General features: G+C 37.9%; 3 protein-coding genes across 3 annotated transcripts in view; 2 read left to right on the top strand and 1 right to left on the bottom strand.

The window, feature by feature from the left end:
* Positions 1-18,953, top strand: part of LOC134291547 (uncharacterized) — a gene marked incomplete at its 5' end in the record, with an annotated part of 384,123 nt that overhangs the window by 103,565 nt on the left and 261,605 nt on the right.
* The window catches only part of LOC134291550 (uncharacterized), a 238,903-nt gene that overhangs the window by 8,374 nt on the left and 211,576 nt on the right, over positions 1-18,953 (top strand). The window lies entirely within an intron of this gene.
* LOC115266275 (uncharacterized) lies at positions 976-9,330 on the bottom strand. Its single transcript, XM_062842798.1, has 3 exons — positions 9,018-9,330; positions 6,784-8,959; positions 976-984 (listed from the first exon to the last, which is right to left on the bottom strand). Exons 2-3 carry the CDS (start codon positions 7,948-7,950, stop codon positions 976-978), a joined length of 1,176 nt encoding a protein of 391 aa, XP_062698782.1. The 5' UTR covers positions 7,951-8,959; positions 9,018-9,330.

Consider the following 18,953-nt stretch of genomic DNA (forward strand, 5'->3'; position numbering starts at 1 on the left):
AACGATAAAACGATCAAACTGTTGGGCATACACGGTAAACCAAAATTGAACAGATTAAAAAAAAGAATTATTTAAACAATTTTAAAATTGTTTTAATAATAACAAGCACATGTTACAAAGACATTTGTTACATTCGCCCATACTAATTTTTCCAAATTTAAAAATACGCTACACACTCTCACGCAATAACTATGAAGTGAATATTGACCTTTTCTTTATTAGAATGTATATCTATATTTACAATCTTTATGTGACAACTACGGACCTACATTTAACTGGTTGGAAAAAAAAAACTATTTACAAGTGTCAATCGTTTCAACTTGTAGCTATCTTGTCTTGGAGATTAATTGGTGATTCCTCAACTCAAATCGCAAACATTCCATCTCACATTCATACAACTTTACTAAGATTGCCTCAATTGCTACGCAATAGGCGATTCCCCCCTTACCCAATTTTGAATTACTCCATACATAATGGAAGAAAATGAATGACCGACATGGAAATTATTATCCAATAACTTCATAAATATATGAAAGAAATAATTACCGACTGTTGCTTTTCCAGCATAACTTCATAAAAATATGAAAGAAATAATCTCAACTTATTTTCTAACCAATTCTAACCCATTTCATGCACACATTACTAAACGCATTCATTATTATCGTTTCGGAAATCACATGGGCTATTGCATAACTTCTGGGTTTACTGGATGTTTTCGAACTTCGTATCTTATTGGAATCTATTGGAATGGGTGGTAGTATTCGTATCGCAAAACGGGTGGGGTGGTAACGGGTGGTTTATTTACATTGAACTGTCAGAAGTGAAAGAATGAGATTTTCCTTATGTACCGGTTATATAAGATAATAGTTAGAATATTGAAACGGAAACCACGTATTTGGCAGCGTTTTTTGATTATTTAAGAGGTAAGGAAATCAAAATTTATTAAGTGATGAAAATAATCTAAAACTAGTTTATTTACTGCATCTGTAATAGGTGGAACCGGCACAATTAGAATGTTTTTAACGGAGATATTTGCAAATTTATATGGTTCAACTAGAAGGAACGAATCGGACTTTTTGACAGCTGGTGGTGATGGACAGATTTGGAATACGAATAGAACTGAATCGCTGGTGCTACAGCATGGGTGTACTTATCTATTGGAGGAACGATACGGACTTCGCGTTTAGGAGAGATGGAGAATTTGTTCAATTGCATGGAGGTGATACGGAAGCTGATCTTTCATTGATGTGGAAAAATGCAGAAAACTACTGCGGTGGCTCGAATCGATTGACGAAACTATTGGAAAACAACTTATGCTACTATGTGCAGATTCTATGTAGATCTACGCGGGATATTTGATTAAGATAAGTATTCAGTTTTTATGTATATTTTATCTTTAATAACCTAAACTAACTTACTGACATAATTCTGATTTTTGTTTATGATGATATTAACCTATTTTCTTTTTTTTTTCTTTGAGCTAGGTGTCGCGATTGGAGCCTTTTCGTCGACTACAGGGGTTGTTTGAATTGTTCCGTCTTCTAATCTATTTCTCTTCCTCTAGATGGACCATTTTCTACCCGGAGGCTCTACTGCAGGACGCGGCATGGATGCGACGCCTTGGATTGTGATGACCACTACGTGTGTTTTTAATCTCTTGGTGAGTGATGGTTTATGTAACTTAGTGTGTACCGACATAGCTTTAGGGACTTAGACTTTGATTTTCTTTAAGAATGAGGAGTGATAGGTACCGGGAATGCGTTGCCCGTTCAAATTTGCCAATATAAAAGTATTTGATCCGACCACTTTGTGTATTTTCACTTTTGTGTATAAATTGGCAAATTTTCCCACAAAGTTCTTCGACTTGTCCGACTGGTGAATATTCTTTTTGTAGACAACTTCACCTTCAGTGAACTGTCTTGTAGGATTGCTTCTCAGGTTGTAATGGTGAGAGTACTTATCATAGGCTTTCTTGATATTTCGTTGGACAATTTCGTGAAGTTTTTTCTGGTCTTCTGGTAGGATTGCAGGGCGATAGTCTGCGTTAGGGTTACTGGTCAAGAGTGCTTCATACTCTTGTCCGTTGCTGATCATATGTCTACCAAAATTGAGAAAATAAGGGGTGAAACCCGTACTTTCATGAACCGAGGTTCGAATTGCCATTGCAATTTTGTTAACGTCCTCGTCCCAGTCTTTATGGGAGGATTTGTCATTAAGCGAACACCGTATTGCAGTTACGATCACTCTGTTAATACGCTCAGTAGGATTGGGCCCAGGGTGATACACGGCAAGGTTCCAGTGTGTCACTTGGTATTGATGCAACAAACTTTCAAATAGTTTGGAGGTGAAAACGGTAGCATTGTCTGAAATGCAAATCGACGGTACTCCAAATACTAGGAAAACCATGTTTTCCAGAAAAGTGCAAACCGCTTGTGACGTAGCCGACCTCATACACTGAACCATCACAAATTTTGAATAAAAATCTGAGACGACTAAGCACCATATGTTTCCTCGTTTGGATCGGGGGTATGGCCCTAAAAAATCTAGGGAGATCATCTCCCACGGTCTGGAACACAGCTTGCGTTTGCCGCAAGGAGGTGTAACATTAACATTGTCCGTTTTGGACTCTTTGCAAACCTCACACGTGTTACAAAATCGCTTTACGTCCACGGCCATTTTAGGCCAATAGAATTTTTCACGGATTTTCGCTAAAGTCTTAGCAAACCCTAGATGTGCTTCGGTATGGATTTGCGTCACCACGCCTCTTCTTTCTGCCGCAGGTACTACATACTTCCACTTAAAGCAAGAATCTTCGAGCTCTGTGGTATTTGAGATGAATTTGTAGACGTTCCCTTCATGGACTTTGAAATCCTTGAAGCGTTCAGGGTTTTTTTGAATTTGATCCCGTAGACCGTTCAAGTAAGCATCAGGCATTTCAACCGACAATGAGTTGACGCATCTAGAAAGAAAATCCGCAGAAATGTTTTCGCTTCCCTTCTTGTATTCAAAGTTGACGTCATACTTCGACAATTTAAGAGCCCATCTGGCAATTCTTGGGGATTTTGACTCAATGGACATGGACTTTAAAAATGTCAAACTCATTGCGTCAGTTTGAACTACAAATCTGGTTCCTTCTACAAAGTGCCTAAAATTTTCGATGCTTAGTAACACCGCCAAGCACTCCCTTTCTGTTGCACTATAGCGTCGTTGAGTGCTGGAAAGTTTTTTTGAATAATAGGCCAAACATTTACGCTCGCCGTTCTGTATTTGGGTTAGGACAGCTCCGATAGCCTGATCAGAGCTATCTGTCTCAATAATAAATGGCATCTCAAAATCAGGGTTGGCTAAAATGGGCGCGGTAACCAGTGCAGATTTTAATTTGAGGAAAGCACAGTTTGCATCCTCTGTCCATAAAACCTTTTTACCCTTTTTAAGATGGTCCGAGATTGGAGCTGTTATGTCGGAATATTGATTAATAAATTTTTGATAAAAACCTGCTATGCCTAGCAATCGACGGATATCTTTAACAGATTTTGGTATGGGGTAATCCAGCACAGCTTTTATCTTTTCGGGGTCGATTGACAACCCATCCTCGGTAATAATGTAGCCTAAGTACTTTATTTTCCGTTGACAAAAACTGGATTTCTGGACATTTATGGTCAATCCCGCCTTCCTAAATCTTTCAGCCACAATTCTCAGGTAATACATGTGGGTTTCAAAATCATCGGTCGCAATTATAGTGTCGTCCAGATAAACATGGACATATGGCTCTAAATCATGTCCTAAAACTTCACTCATTAACCGGGCCATTGTGGCGGGGGCATTTGTTAAGCCGAAAGGCATTACAGTAAACCTGTATAATCCCTTATTTGTCCGGAACCCAGTTTTGTTTTTGGAGGATTCTTCGAGGGGAACTTGATAATAAGATTCAGATAAATCTATTATCGAAAAGTATTTTGACTTTTTAATCCTATGGAGTATGTTCGTCATGCTCGGAAAAGGAAAATCATCCGGCTTGGTTATTTGGTTTAAGCCTCGTGAATCTAAGCATATTCGCCATTTTCCACTGGCCTTCTTGACCGGCAAAATTGGGTTAAGGAAGTCTACAGGCCCACTACACTCTTCAATTACTCCTAGTTTTTTCATTCTTTCGACTTCACTGTCAACTTCACGTTCTACAGTCGGGGAATATTTATACATTGGCTGCTTTCTTCTTAGGTGTGCCTCAGGAAGTATTTCTATACTGTGTTTGATAAGATCTGTTTTCCCCAAATAACCATCTTGAGTGCAAGGCAATGTCTTAACCGCCTCAAATAGCTCTAACCGTTGACTTGAACTGAGATTATGTTCGGTGATAATTTCATCTGGATGGTTAAAAGAGTTTTGAGGGAAATCTAATGTGGGAAGTTCCAAACTGGGGTCATTTTCATACTCCACCGATGATTTTTGCGTGACTTCCTGTTCTAACATCTCGTTAGGTACCAATTGGAAAACTATTGATTCGAGACTATTTTCGAAATAGTTTTCAACAAAAAACAAGTCGATCGTGTTCACGGTACCCTCAGTTGAATCACTATTTAAGGGTTGTGGATCATAAGGGCTACGTAACTCAAAACCAAACTGGTCTAGGAAGTTCATTCCCAGTATCAAAGGTTGGGATATTCCCACTACGATTACAGTAGGGACGACTTTCGTAACGTTACCGTATGTGTAGGGCATCTGTACACCTCCGAGACATTGATGAGCAGTACCATCCGCAGTTTTAATTTTAAGGTTAATGTTGTGAACTGTCAGTCCCAATTGATCAATAAGATCTCTGGAATTTATGATGGACATAGCTGCCCCAGTGTCTGCCAAAGCCTCAACTTCATAACCTAAGACCTGAACCTTGATCTTTGGACATCGATGTGGCTTAACTTTAATTTCGAAAACTTCGGAAAACGTAGGAAAAGGATTGGTCAGATCAGCTTTGGGAACCACTGTTGAATCAGAAGGAGAAGATTGGTTCCTTAAACATTCTCCTGTACCGTGATTTCGGGTGAAATTGATCAGTGGGGTGAAATTGATCGACGTGAGGTCAATTTTTATTTGTCAAAAATGAAGCTTTGAACTTAAAACAATTTGCAGAAAATGACCATCATCTGGCTCAAGGGTTATTGAATGATGAGTTTACATGTTTAACAGATAATTAGTCACATGTTTCTGTATTAAATTTAATATTTTCCGATACTGTGTGTTTGGCGATTTTCAAAGACACTTTCAAACTTATGTTACCGTAGCTGTATCGCACATGGAATAAATATTCGAATGAATGTTTATAGCTGCCAAGTGTTCGCTTAACCCAATTTCGTCATCAAAAGTTCTATAAATATTGATATTTATGCATAAAATTGTACTTTTTCTAATGTAATAACATGTCTAGTATGGAAATTGCATACTTTTAGGCGTTTTCGTTAGATTTATTAAACTTTAAAGTTAAATAATTGAGAATTTACTACACTTGTATAAGTTTTACAAAGCGTTTCGCATTCTGGGGTTGATAATTCAGATTGAAAATGTATTTCCAGCACTTACAAAGACATTTCACTGCCTGATCAATTTCACCCCGAAACTAAAATTTCCGATTTTTCATTTTAAATGATATTTATTGCAATGAAATGATTTGCAGTAAAAGTTTAAACCTCGTTGACTGATGAAACCCGTGGTCGTACTTGTTTTAAAGCATTGAGTTTGACCATATCGATAACTATTCGAAAATTAGAATCCAAAAACTGTGAAAAGTGATCAATTTCACCCGAAATCACGGTAACTCGTTTTTTGGAACTTTAGCGAATGTTGCGTTAGTTGGATGGTTGTTAGGACAGTTGAAAGAAGTTCTTCCACTATGTCCACAAACATGGCAAAAGATCCTTTTTTCTTCAGGACAATATTTCCAAATATGATCATTTCCACGGCAATTCCAACAAATTATTCCCGTTTCCTCATTGTTTTGCTCGCTTGTGTACTTATTTCCATTTTGCCTATTAGTTCTACGACCAACTTTGGCATTTAGCGCATTGACGTACTCCTCATCACTTTCTTCTTCATCAGCACTTAAAGCATGAATATCGGCGTTAGTGCCTCTTGACTTTGGACTGAAAAGATTTGATTCCAAGGCATCAAATCGATAACACTTTTGTGCTAAATCTTCAATCGACCGAATGTCTTCAAGAGCCAGCCTTCTCTTGTATGAAATCTTCATATTTTCTACCACTAAATCGAATTTTTCGATATCTGGCAATGGGTTAATCAAACGTTGCGATAAGGACTCGATTTCAGTAAGAAAAGCGCTGAAAAGCTCATTAGGCTTTTGCTTGCGGTTTCGCATTCTTCTTTAATGTACCTATCCCTATTAGGGTTGTCGTATCTAATGGAGAGGTAGTACAACAGTGTGTCCCAATCTACGAAACGTTCAACGTAGGTCGTATACCAAGTATATGCATCCCCTGTAAACAAAAGGTGAGCATGGGGTTTAAGTTCTTCCTTATCGATTTCATAAGACCTGCAGAGCATATCAATTGTCCTTAAAAAGGACACCAAAGGAACAATATTGTTATCGCCACAGAATTTTGGCCATGTGCCAATGATTTTACACAAATGGTGCGGTGGGTTCCGAACGTTTCTTATATTCGGTGTTTGAGGCGGATCGAAGGGGTTTCGCAAAGCATTTGGGCCGCTAGTCAAGGAAGTCCTATCAGAGTAAATCCTTTCTGGTTGATGAGGCAAAGATCGATTGAAAATCACGTTTGAGGATCGCTGCGTGCTCGTTAGTGAGGGAGGAATGTTCAAATTACCTGGGATAACTGAATAATGTTGAACGTCATTTTGCCTTCTGAAGGAAGTCGAATACGGTGTCGATCCTGGGGTTCGTTGGAATGTCGGAGTGTAGCGACTTTCTTCCCCACGAATATTGGCATTTTGTAATTGATCAGTGAGTAAATTGATCCGATCGGAGCCTACTCGATCTGTTCGTTGGTTTTCCAAAATTGTACTAACGCATTTTTGGACGTAAGTTTCGATTTGTGACACATGTACAAAATCATCTCTGGACGATTGTCCAAAATTATTGGTCAATTGTGAATTTGGTCTAAAAGCACTCACAAACACCGGGGGTCGCGAGGTTTGGGACGTCTGACCTCCCCGTGCCTCTTGTTGGAAATTACCTGTTTGAACCTCCTCAGTTCTTAGCCTGCGTGACATATTGACCGGAGTGGTATTCTGTACCCGCTCTGGGCTAATTAAAGGATTTACCGCTTCTGTGACTGGTGAGTTCAAGACTACTAAATCATCAATAATGTCACCATTTGATTCTAAACTTTCTTCATCGTCCCTAGTCGAAGACAAAAATGCAACGCGACGCGCTTGCTCGTTTGACTTAGGTATTGCCCCTGTCGATCTCTGATTAATACCTGAAACCGATACGCTTTCAGCGCGAGTCTGTCCTATCTCATTTCTACCCGCGGTGCCACTAGAGTCCAAAGGCATTTGCATGTACAATTCGTCCTTATTTTCGATCAGTTCATTGAAATACTTCAACAACATGTCCTTGATGGCGTCTACTAAGACGTAACGGTTCTCTTCTTCGCGCGGAGTCTGTACCTGGCATCGTCTGAGCCTGAGATAATAATGGTACAACCTAGATTTTGATTTGAGGTTTGCCTGGTATATGATACTATCTTCGATTTCCTTTAAACGATTCCCTATGAACGCACATTCCTCAGAGATTCCTCGCCATGATAAGTAATCGCGATTTCCTTTCTCGTCATCCCTTAGGGCAGACCGAAGACGACGCTCATTGTCCTGTCTGTGTTCCGAAATCGATAATCCCCGCAAAATCAACTCATACTCCAACTCACACTCTTCCAAATGTGACGCATTCATACGATAAAGGTTCGCTGTAAACTTGGCCATATTGACCAGAGGTTTCTTCTCACGTCCCACTCTCAAAAAGAAAAAAAAACTCCAAAAATAATTTTAAATAAAAGTAATTTAAAAAAAATACCCTAAATTCAGAAATATTACACGTTTCCAAAAAAGAAATTGAAACAAATTCTAACTAATTTAACCGGCCCCACGTTGGGCGCCAAAATGTAACCTAATTGCTTGGATTCGGGTCGAAAGTATCCGCGATCCACGTGTCTGGTTACCCGTAGCTAGTGACTTAAGCGCCACCTTCAACAGAAGGGCCACTAGCACTGTTTATGTCCGGCCAAAGACTCTTCTCTGAGGGCAGGTTGTTGTTCCCAATCACCGTAAATTCACTTAATCTCCCTTTCCAAACCCAACCAATCTTAAACCAATCAGAAAACCGAAGCTAGAACTGAGACCTAAAATACTATCAAATCATCGCACTTCATATCAAAAAACTCGAGCACTGATGGAGACGCATGGTTACTTAAAATGATTGAAATAATATTTACAAAAAAAGAATTAACTCAGGCAATTGAAAGAAATTCAACTTGAAAACTTAATTCTAAAACGCTTCCCAAAGAAAATAAAGAAAAACTAAAGAAAATTCAAGTTCAATTTTTAAAATTTAATTCGCGAAAAAGTGTGAAAGCAAAAACTAGGAACTAAGGTATTTAACTACTACGTGTATTTACAATATTTTACAAATTCCCCCAACTTTTTTCAGAGCTCATTCTTCTTCGAGTGCACAAAACTAAAACGGGCTTACTTGCTGGCCAGCTGGCTTGGGGTTCCAACGAAGGATGGCTTCACGTGGCGTCGACGCACTTCTGTTCCTCGGAGCGGTTCGGGAATCGCCGTATTCTAAGAGGCCGCACAGCAGATTCTTCGGGAAAATTGTCCCGGAATCGTGGGTGGTGGACAGCTGCTTGCCAGTTAGCGACGACCGAGCGTGGGACGGCCACGTACTTTGGGCTCCAGACAAACACCCACGTTGAATGGGTTTAGCCACCTAATCAACGCATACAATTTCAGCCCAAGCACTCATCACTATTTCAATAAAAAATTACCTTTAAGTACGGCCGATTTTACTTCACACTCTTTTTGACGTTATTGAACCACTTCCGAATAAACTATTCAAAAAATCAACTTTGGGAAAACAATTAGAATTAAAATTAACTAACACTTAACATTAAGTTCAACTCACTTAACCGTTTTAAGATTCAACAACTAACACTTTTACGTTTTCAAATCAACCACCTTGAACAACGGTTTCCACCAGAGTAAAGAGAGTTTGATATGAGTGCCCCAACCCCTTTTATAGGTTCAGCCCACTGATCAGTACTGTCTACTTTCCTGATTTCTGATTGGTCCAAATATGGTTTCCGGTTTTTTTTTTGAAATTTATAGTGAATTTTGATTGGCTGGAAAAAGGGTTTCCGGTTTCGGGTTGTCTTTCCACAGTCTAGCACTTCTTCTCGAATTTCCAAATTATTCGAGTACGAAAGAAAAGCGCATAAAGAATTTCGCCTGCAGGTATGCAATGTACGTGCTTTTTAAAGGTTATCGTTTTAGTACTCGAGCAGACATACCGATTCCTACCACTAGGTGTCTCTAAACGCCACAACGATAAAACGATCAAACTGTTGGGCATACACGGTAAACCAAAATTGAACAGATTAAAAAAAAGAATTATTTAAAGAATTTTAAAATTGTTTTAATAATAACAAGCACATGTTACAAAGACATTTGTTACACTCCTGAAACAAATGGTTTATTAACAATGAAAAGTATAATACAAACAAACAAAAAAAAGTCGAACAAATTATGATCTTGGAATTTTCCTGCATTGAAATTAACAAAGCTAAAAAATTACAAGATCAGAATTTGTTATGCTAGATCTTACACCGTAACGCACCATTATAAGGTGATCTACCCACGTTACGGGACAAAATGTTTTCTAGCTGTTGATAACTGAAACTTCAATTTTAGCAATCGCTACGTTCTGTGCGAAGGTTAGCGGCTAACCCATTTCAAAAAGCTAGCACGCCAATAAGAAAAGTCATGTGACAAAACTTCGTTGAACATCAATAATCATTCAGATTTCCGTAACTGCTGAACGTAATCAATTGAACATTGAAGCTGTGAATTAGCTGTTAACTTGAAGTGACTTGACAATAAAACAATAACATGGAACGAGCTCACCCGTTTATGTGCATCCGTCTGTTGCTCCAGCGCCGGTTTTGCACAACTTGTATGCAAAATTCATCACAGAACACAGTCGATAATAAACCTAAGCAATTCGTTTTACTTTTTTGCACACTAAAGTATGCTGAAAATGTTCACTCTAAATCGAATTTTTGATAGAAGGCTCGGAAGGCCAAGTTACATATACACTGGGCTGTCCAAAAAAAATCCTCAAATGGGTATATTTTCTATGAGAGTTTAACATTGGTGATCAGGAAGTCCAAGACGGGGCCCAAAATTCATATAGGCGCGAAGTTTTACGAGGCTTTGGCTCTAAAATCCTGAAATATGGACATGGAGTATGGGTAAGATGTCCGGAGTCCAAAATTGGTATCTATGGAATATTCAAGATGGTGGCGTGGTAGTTTTGGGTGCCAAAACTTCTTGCTACCTTCTGGATACTGGGTTCACCATAGTGTTCAGTGTCAACGTGTCCATCTCACGTGAGCTCATTATTATAGTAATTCCACAATCAGTTATAAAAATTCAATTACCCATTGGTTTGGAAATAATTAAAACGTGCATGGAATCAATGACTGCAAAAATATTCAAATATGACGTATTATGTCTGGTCCCCTGCAGTGCATTCCTCAGAAAAAAAAATGTACGCATGCATGCACCTTATCATGACAACATGCAATGCAGTCGTCATGCGAAAAAAAACAAAACTAACGAGGCACGTGGAACCATCTTGGTGCACCGTCGAGTCGATCTGCTGTGGAGTGTGCAGTAAGCAGAGCTGAGCGGTCGGGCAAGAAGATGTTTGTTGTTTCCGAGAATGGAATTGATTTTAATGGAAAATTGCGTGGGGAAAATTTTCAATGGCGCTTCGAACATTATTATTTATAGCATTGATCGTAACGACGTGATAAACACGGTGACAGAATTACATATAATGTTTAGTAGAGCAATACCGGCCGGTTGCGATTCGGTCATGTTTTTGAAGGCAGCATCAGTTTCAGGTCAAACAATTAATATAGGCGTAATTTTCGAGTGATATTTTTTTCCTTTTTATGGAAAGATTTTACTGCCCCAATTACGACCTAACCTAACGTTTTCATTTACACCGTGTCCAATAAGTTCTCATACAAAATACAAATTTGGAAAATATATTTTTATTTCACATCTGTGATTTCAAAATGAATGCATGTATTGAAGGACCACATAATACTGATTTAAAGCATACAGATTAGAATAACTTTATTTTGTATTTGTTTTTATAAGCCTAGCAGTACACTTCCGTTTTCTGAAATCCGTTTGCTCCGGCACGCAAGAAAAATGTTCGTAAAGTTTTTCATTCTACGGTAGCTGAATAGAGTCCATAAGGTTAAATTTTGAGTTTTTATCCCAAGTATTGTAAAAAATGGATATACTAAGACTGAAACAATACAATTTTGGTGATGATATGGTAGGAAATTTGCTAGTAGGCTTCACTTGAGCTGATTACCTTAAAAATGATCGTTATATTAAAGATAAACATCATAAAACGTAAATTTTAGTCAAAATTTAACATAATAGGAATACAAGTACGTTTTAGAAGTGAGAATGGTGTGAATCAACAAGATAATGTATAACCATGCTTCTTTAACACAACAAATCTCATTAAAACAGGTAAATGAACATTTTTGTTTAATTCACGTTTTATTTTGTACAATTTGAGTCTCATATGTTATCTCTTTTGGCCAAAATGTTTGGGATAGGCAACTTTTTATTCCTTCACAAACAAGTTCAACATGCTGTAGCTTTACATAGAGTACATCAAAAAATCTCAAATTTTGACTGTTTGTCGACCTATATTTATGTGCATTATTGATACAAATTGGAGCCCGATTGGTTAATCTTTCGCGAAATTAGAACCGTTCTGGTAAAACACTATTTTTTAGACAACTAATTTTTGAACTGTCATATCTCTGAAACCATTGAACCGAATTGAATGAAATTTGGAACGTTAATCAACAATATATTGATACTTGATACGACGTTTTCAAATATATATATTTTTTTTACGACGAATGAAGTTATATCGGTTTAACATTTTCGCCCATATAGAGGAAAATGAGTAAAGTTTACAATACCACACAAAAATTACTAAATGTGTTTTTCCGTTAATCCAAATAGGCTCTAATATATATTATTAGAGATATTACGAAAATAGAAGTAGAAATCTTTGGATATCAAAACTAAAATTTAATGCCATTGTTGTAAAAAAATACACTTTTTCGAGAAAAACCCAAAAAGTGTCAATGCATGATAACTTTTTTCACCGTTCAAAAAGTACCTATGTTTTGAAGACTTTGGGGGCGTCCATAAATGACGTAGCTTTTTTTGAGCGATTTTTAATACCCCCCTCCCCCCTCGTAGCATTTCGTCACAAATTCAGACACCCCCCTCTATAAATGACGTAGCTTGTTAAACACCCCCCCCCCCCCCCCTCAACAAAATTTTCATGTAAAAAAAACTCGAACTTAGCTCTGATTTCAATTTTAACTTGTATGCTAATAGAATATTATAAAAAACAACAATAGCAAGAAACAACCAGTGGAGATTATCACCAAAGCTAATGACTCAATAAACCACCCATCGTTCTGCTACCATATTAGCCTACAAGCTCTTCCGAAGATATTAGTTTGTTCACTAATAAAACATTTAAGAATATCAAATTGATTTTATTTGAATAAAATTCATTACGACATTCGAAGGACCCTGCAGGAGTTTCTTCTAAAATTCTTACAGCAGTTCATTTTGGAATTCCTAGAGAAGTTTATTTTGGGATTCCCATTTTTGAGAATGTCTCCCTTATTAGTTCCTCCAGCACTTCCTTCTGGGATTTCTCCAAGGATTTTTTTTTGTATTCCATTAGAAAATTCCTCCTTATTGTATTCTTTCAGGGGTTCCTTCATAGATCCCTCCAATAATTCATTCCGGAGTTCCTTCTTAGATTCCTCCAAAAGCTCCTTCTGAGATTTCTCCAGAAGTTTTTTTTTCTAAGGTTTTTCTAAAAGTTTATCCATGGTTTCCTTCAGGAGTTCTTTTAAGTTTTTTCTCCTCTCTTCCACCAGCAGTTTCTTTAGACATCTCTACAGGGATTTTAAACGGAATTTCTTTTGAGATTCCACCAAAACTTCTTTCTGTGTTTCCTAAAAAAGTTCCTTTCGGGATTCCTCCAGGAGTTCCTTTTTGGCTTCCTTCAGGAATTCACTCAGATATGCATTCCAAGATCTCGGTAGGTAACCCCTCCGGAATTCTTTCAAAACCTTCCCAGGAGTTACTTCTGTGATTCCTCCAGGTGTTCCTTTTTGGATTCCTTCAGGATTTCCTTCCTGGATTCTTCTGGGATTCCTCGAGGACTTCCTTCTAGGATTTATCCAGGATTTTTTTCCTGGGACTCCTTCAGTAACTTTTTCCAGCATCTCTCCATTCACTCCATCCAGGATATTTTACGGATTCCTCCCATAGTTGCTTCTGGAATTCCTCAGGATTTTCTGTTTTAGATTTCACCAGGAGTTATATCCAGATAATCTTTTGTGATTTCCCAAAAGTAATTTCCGGGATTGCTTCAGAAATTCCTTACGGGATTCTTTCAATTATTTCTTCCGTGCTTTCTTCAGAAATTAAACCAGGAGTTCCTTCTGACAATCTACAAATATCTCCATCTAAGATTCTTGCAGAAGTTTATTCAATGTTTCTCCGAAAGCTTCATCTAAATTGCTCTAGGTACTCCTCACGGAATTTCTTTTGAAATTTCTCTATTTCCTTTCATGATTGTTCCAGGAGTTCCTTCTGAAATTCTTCTGGAAGTTCCTTCAAGGATTCCTTCTGAGATTCCTCCAGATTTTGAAATGTTTGCAGAGGTTTTTTTTTCTGGGATTCCCAGTAGGAATTCCTGTGGAAATGTTATCCTTTTCCTGTTTTATATTTTTCTTTAGCAGGATTTCTAAACCACTTTCTCAGATACAGTTGTTGCGTCCGATAGCTGCATGTCTTATGAAATGAAGCCGGCATTTATTTCCATTACTTGTTATTAATAATAATGTAGGATATCGCGCCACTTGGGCGGTGGCTTCTATATTCGTCTGTTTTCCACTATAACTCAGTCATTTTTGATCCAATTGACTAGAAATGTTGTACACTGGTAGATACTATACCTATCTCACCACATTCCAAAAGTTGTGTCAATTGGTTCAAATTTGACTGAGTTATAGTGGAAAACAGACGAATATAGAAGCCACCGCCCAAGTGGCGCGATTCCCTAAATGGAAAAAAATCATGGATATTTTTTTTATTTACTGGATAATAATACTTAATGCAAGTAAAAAGTTTATTAATTATGATTTTTTTTTCTATAGACCTAGTAGAATGCTACGTACCATATCACAAACCCCTACCCCCCTATCGTCACATTTCGTCACAAAATCACAAACACCCCCCTCCCCCCCAAAAAGCTACGTCATTTATGGACGACCCCTTTTGAAGCATTAATATATTGTTGATAAACGTTCAAAATTTCATTCAATTCGATTCAGTGGTTTCGGAGATATGGTAGTTTAAAAATAAGTTGTCTGAAAAATAGTGTTTTACCAGGTCGGTTCTAACTTCGCGAAAGATTGACCAACCGGGCTCAACTTTGAACCAATAACGCACATATAATAGGTTGACGAACAGTCGAAATGTGAGAATTTTTGATGTACTCTATGAAAAGTTACAGCACGTTGAACTTTTTTGTGAGAGAAAAAAAAAAGTTGCCTATCCCAAACATTTTGGCCACCCCCTGTATATCAACTAACAGAATTACTTTTCGTTACAAATTCTTTGTATTTTGGAAATGAGTATTGTGTTGTTCCTTGCTGTTTATGCATCGCTCCTGTATGGGGTGAGTATCGCAGCATAATCGATCGCGTTCGCTATTGTCTCGTGCGAAAACGAAAGCTATAGACGCGTGGATGTTTAGTATTTAGTATTGTATTGTTCCTTGCTGTGCCTGCGAGTGTCGGAAAATCTGGAGCAACATTTAAAAAGGGCACAAGAGGTCTTGTGCCTTTTTTCGAAAACGCTCCGTAGGGCCCAACAGCAGCTCGCCCACGAAAATGAACACCGTTATTCGAAAGATAGCTGTTATTCGAAAGATGCTCTATCTGATAACGGCCTTAGTTTAAGTGAATAAGCTATAATGGGGGCTCAGGAGCGACGTGTGAAGTCATTGTTTACCAATGCTTGTATTCCCTTTTCAAATGTTGCTCCAGAAATAGTGACGCACGATCGTATCGTTTTTCACGATAGGTCGACGGGGGCTCGTGTGAATGATTGATAATCGGTGAGCTTGTTTCTTGTTTTTCTTTAAAAAAACGCAGTATTAGTTTAAAATCATCCTTCATATATTTACTCAACAAGAACTGCAAAGTTCGTCACTTCAAGTGTTGGCTCAATTTTTCACTATTTTTTTTCATTTTTATTAAATTTTCCTGTATAACATAACCTGTCAGAAATGAATAAAGAATGCATGTTTATTTCAAACATGGATTGCACTTACTTCAAATCTGACGTTTGATATGTTTCAAACAGTTTTATTTTTGTGGCCTGAACAAATTAACAATTTGTTTGAGTTTACCTCAAATATTTTTGATTTTACCATAGATTTTTCTGCGTGAAATATTGTGGTAGTGCGAATGAAACACTCGTTCTTTCTACGATTGTTGGTTTCCGAAGTTCATCCTGGTTGATCGTGGAAGCGGCTGCGGGTGCGAGTATAAGCACAATATCGGAACGTTCCGCATTTACAGTGTACATCGCTGTGACATTTGATCACTTCTTATTATGCTTTTGGATGAAAGTAAACTCTAATTGAGTATAAGCCAAAAATTTACTGGCAATATAGCGCTTATTCGCTGCGCCATTTTTCGCTCTTTGTTAAATACAAGAGCAACCAGAAGCAAGAAGAAGAAATCCGAAGTGATTTTTTTTTTTTTTTTTTTTTATGTGTATTTTAACTAGTTGCTAATTCTACACTCTATCCGAAGTGATCGGCGGTGCGATAATTGATTTTTAGCTTACTTAGAAACGTCGCAACTCAATTTGGATTAGTGTATATTGTAGCTCTTAATTAGCTTAATGATGCGCAACAGAAAAAAATGATTCAAATTTACTTCGCAGCTGCAACTTCGCATGTGCTTCAAGCAACGACTTCGATTTGGTGGTGCGACGATAATAATTCGACAAATGTCGAATAAGTGGGATTTGAATTAAAAAGTGTAGTATTAAAACGTGTTGAATAGGAATTATTTGATTTGTCGTTGTTTTGTATGTTTTATTCCTGGATTTCTTCATTTTCCATCAGTTGCAAATATATTTCATGCAATCACTGGACAGTAACGTGACATACTTTCTTTTATTGTCTGTCTGTTTTCCATATCAGCGGAACCAATTTACAATGAAAATAAATAAATAAGCAACATTGAGTTCGTAGTACTACTGTGAGAAGCCCAACGACATTCGATATAGAAAGAAAACATCCACACTGACCTTAGGGGGTATCTACGTTTGTGTTGCTGTCGCTGTTGTTGTTTTCCGGGAAAAGTGATCCTTCTGCCTAATGCTAATGCCGGATGCTGGTGGTGGACCATGGGAACTGAACTGCTGAGATGGCAATTACGGCAGATTCCATTGAGAATGAGCCGGCCAAGCAGCAGCCGGCGAAATGGATGCACTTGCTGCTGAATGGTGGTATGGTTCCCGCAAATTGTTGGTTCACTTAATTTGCCCATGACCAGCACAACAATAATGAACCGTTTACAAACCACTTAGCTGTCCATCAGCTTTTGCAATCAACACTTTGGCATTATCGATCGATCGGTGGCCGGAGATGCGGAGGAAAAGTTCGAAATTCAAACACCTATGATGGATGATGCTTCTGTCTCGCCATATCCAACTTGGAATTAATATCTCTATTATATTGAACTTGTAATTATTATTGTCGCAACCTTGATGTTGCGATCAAAAAATAATAATTTCACTGCCTTTCTGGCTTGCTTCCAATACCCTTTCAATTCTTAGAATTTTGAATGTATTTTTTATGAAAAGTTGAGTACTCTACTGCCACTTGTATTTGTCTCGTCGAGTCGTTCATGAGACCTCTCCGCACTTTGTTGTTTCTTTTTCAAAATATGTATATGATTTCTTGAAATACTGTCAAATCTTAAAAACTTGGTTCCTTCTCTTATAAGCGCAACGCAATCTTACACCGCGCACTATTGAGAGTTGCACAAAACCTCCGCATATACTTCTAAACCTGAGAGAGAGGAGACAGCTGGCTTTGATTGCATGGTACCTAATGTCAAGGAGGACCTGTCACAAACTGTCACCGCAAACCGAGCTGAAAATCGCACATTGATGTGGAGTGGCAAAATATCTAAAAGATCTTATTAAAATTTCGCTCCGTTTTTCGTAATTAAAAAAGATAACTCTGTCGCAGCGAACTCAACATGCAAATCATTTTTGACCAATAATATACTTTCAAGCCATTGTGCGGCGAACAAAATTGTACAAAGAAGCAAGAAGAAGCAATGTAAACATCCCTGGGCTTGGATTCTATCTTCCAGGAAGCTTTGATCTCGGGCATGTAGCGGATGTAGTTTGCAGTAATGATTGGAATAGCTGAATATATAAGCAATGGCATACAGTTCTGTAAAAATCAGATCTTCAAGTCATCTGATATAGTTATACTGATCATGCTGCTGCATAGTATATCGAACATTTATCGAAGTCATTTATGTGACGGGAAAATTGACTAAATAAACAATCGGGCGCTTTTTCTTTCTATGACTTGCTTGGCATTTTGTAGATTGTTTTTTTTTTGGTTTTGGAAGGTATGCGATTCACTATTGAGCCTTAAAATTATTTTGCATCCTAATAGCATTGATATTGTCAAGTCTGTACCAACACCCTAATCCCACACCAAAATACCCTTTTCCTATCCCATGGCGTTTGTGTGGTCAGCAAAGACTATTCAGCCATTACCCCTCCTTATCATCGGCTTCGGACTGACTTGTGCTCTCATTGCCCCACCAAATGCTGCAAAATGAAAGAAGAAAAATGTAAACATCGTGGCTGGCAGTGAGCTGTCTCCAGAGAAAATAGGTAGAGAAGCGAATAGTGTGAAGCCAAAAATACCTTATCGAACCGTCAAACTGATATCCTAATAGACAAAATCAACAAACACTGACGATTGCCGCAAAAGTCAAGATAAGTATTGCAATCATTTCAAACAAATTTTAACCAAAAGGGCAAAAAAATAACGAAAATTGTTCAATTTTGGAATATCCGTTAGATGATTCCTTGTTAATAAATCAACGGTTTAATCCTTTTTTTATTGCATTATACGAGATAGACACTACCTTTGATGGGTGGATTAATCTGCTTTGCGGCAGTTGCCAAAATCCGTGTGATGAAATCAAAACAGAAAAAGTGTTGCCGTTCAGACGGCTGTTCACTCTTCACTTCTCTAACTATTTTCTCTGCTCTCTCTTAGTTCTAAGCCTATGCTTTTTGCGCTTCAGCAATCACATTCTCATGAAAATTTTATCCGATGTAAGTTAACCGGTGAGGCGAAAAAAACGAAACTTTATTACTTCTCCACTGATAACTACACCTTGCGCCAAGCTTGAGAAGCATACGTTTGAATATCGGCCTACACACGACCCCCCATAATTGCTTCTTGTTTTTTTTGCAACAATTGATGGGCGGGTCAGAATATGAAGCACTTATCT

Source organism: Aedes albopictus, chromosome 3, assembly GCF_035046485.1.
Source record: "Aedes albopictus strain Foshan chromosome 3, AalbF5, whole genome shotgun sequence".
In the NCBI taxonomy this organism is placed as follows: Eukaryota; Metazoa; Arthropoda; class Insecta; order Diptera; family Culicidae; genus Aedes; species Aedes albopictus.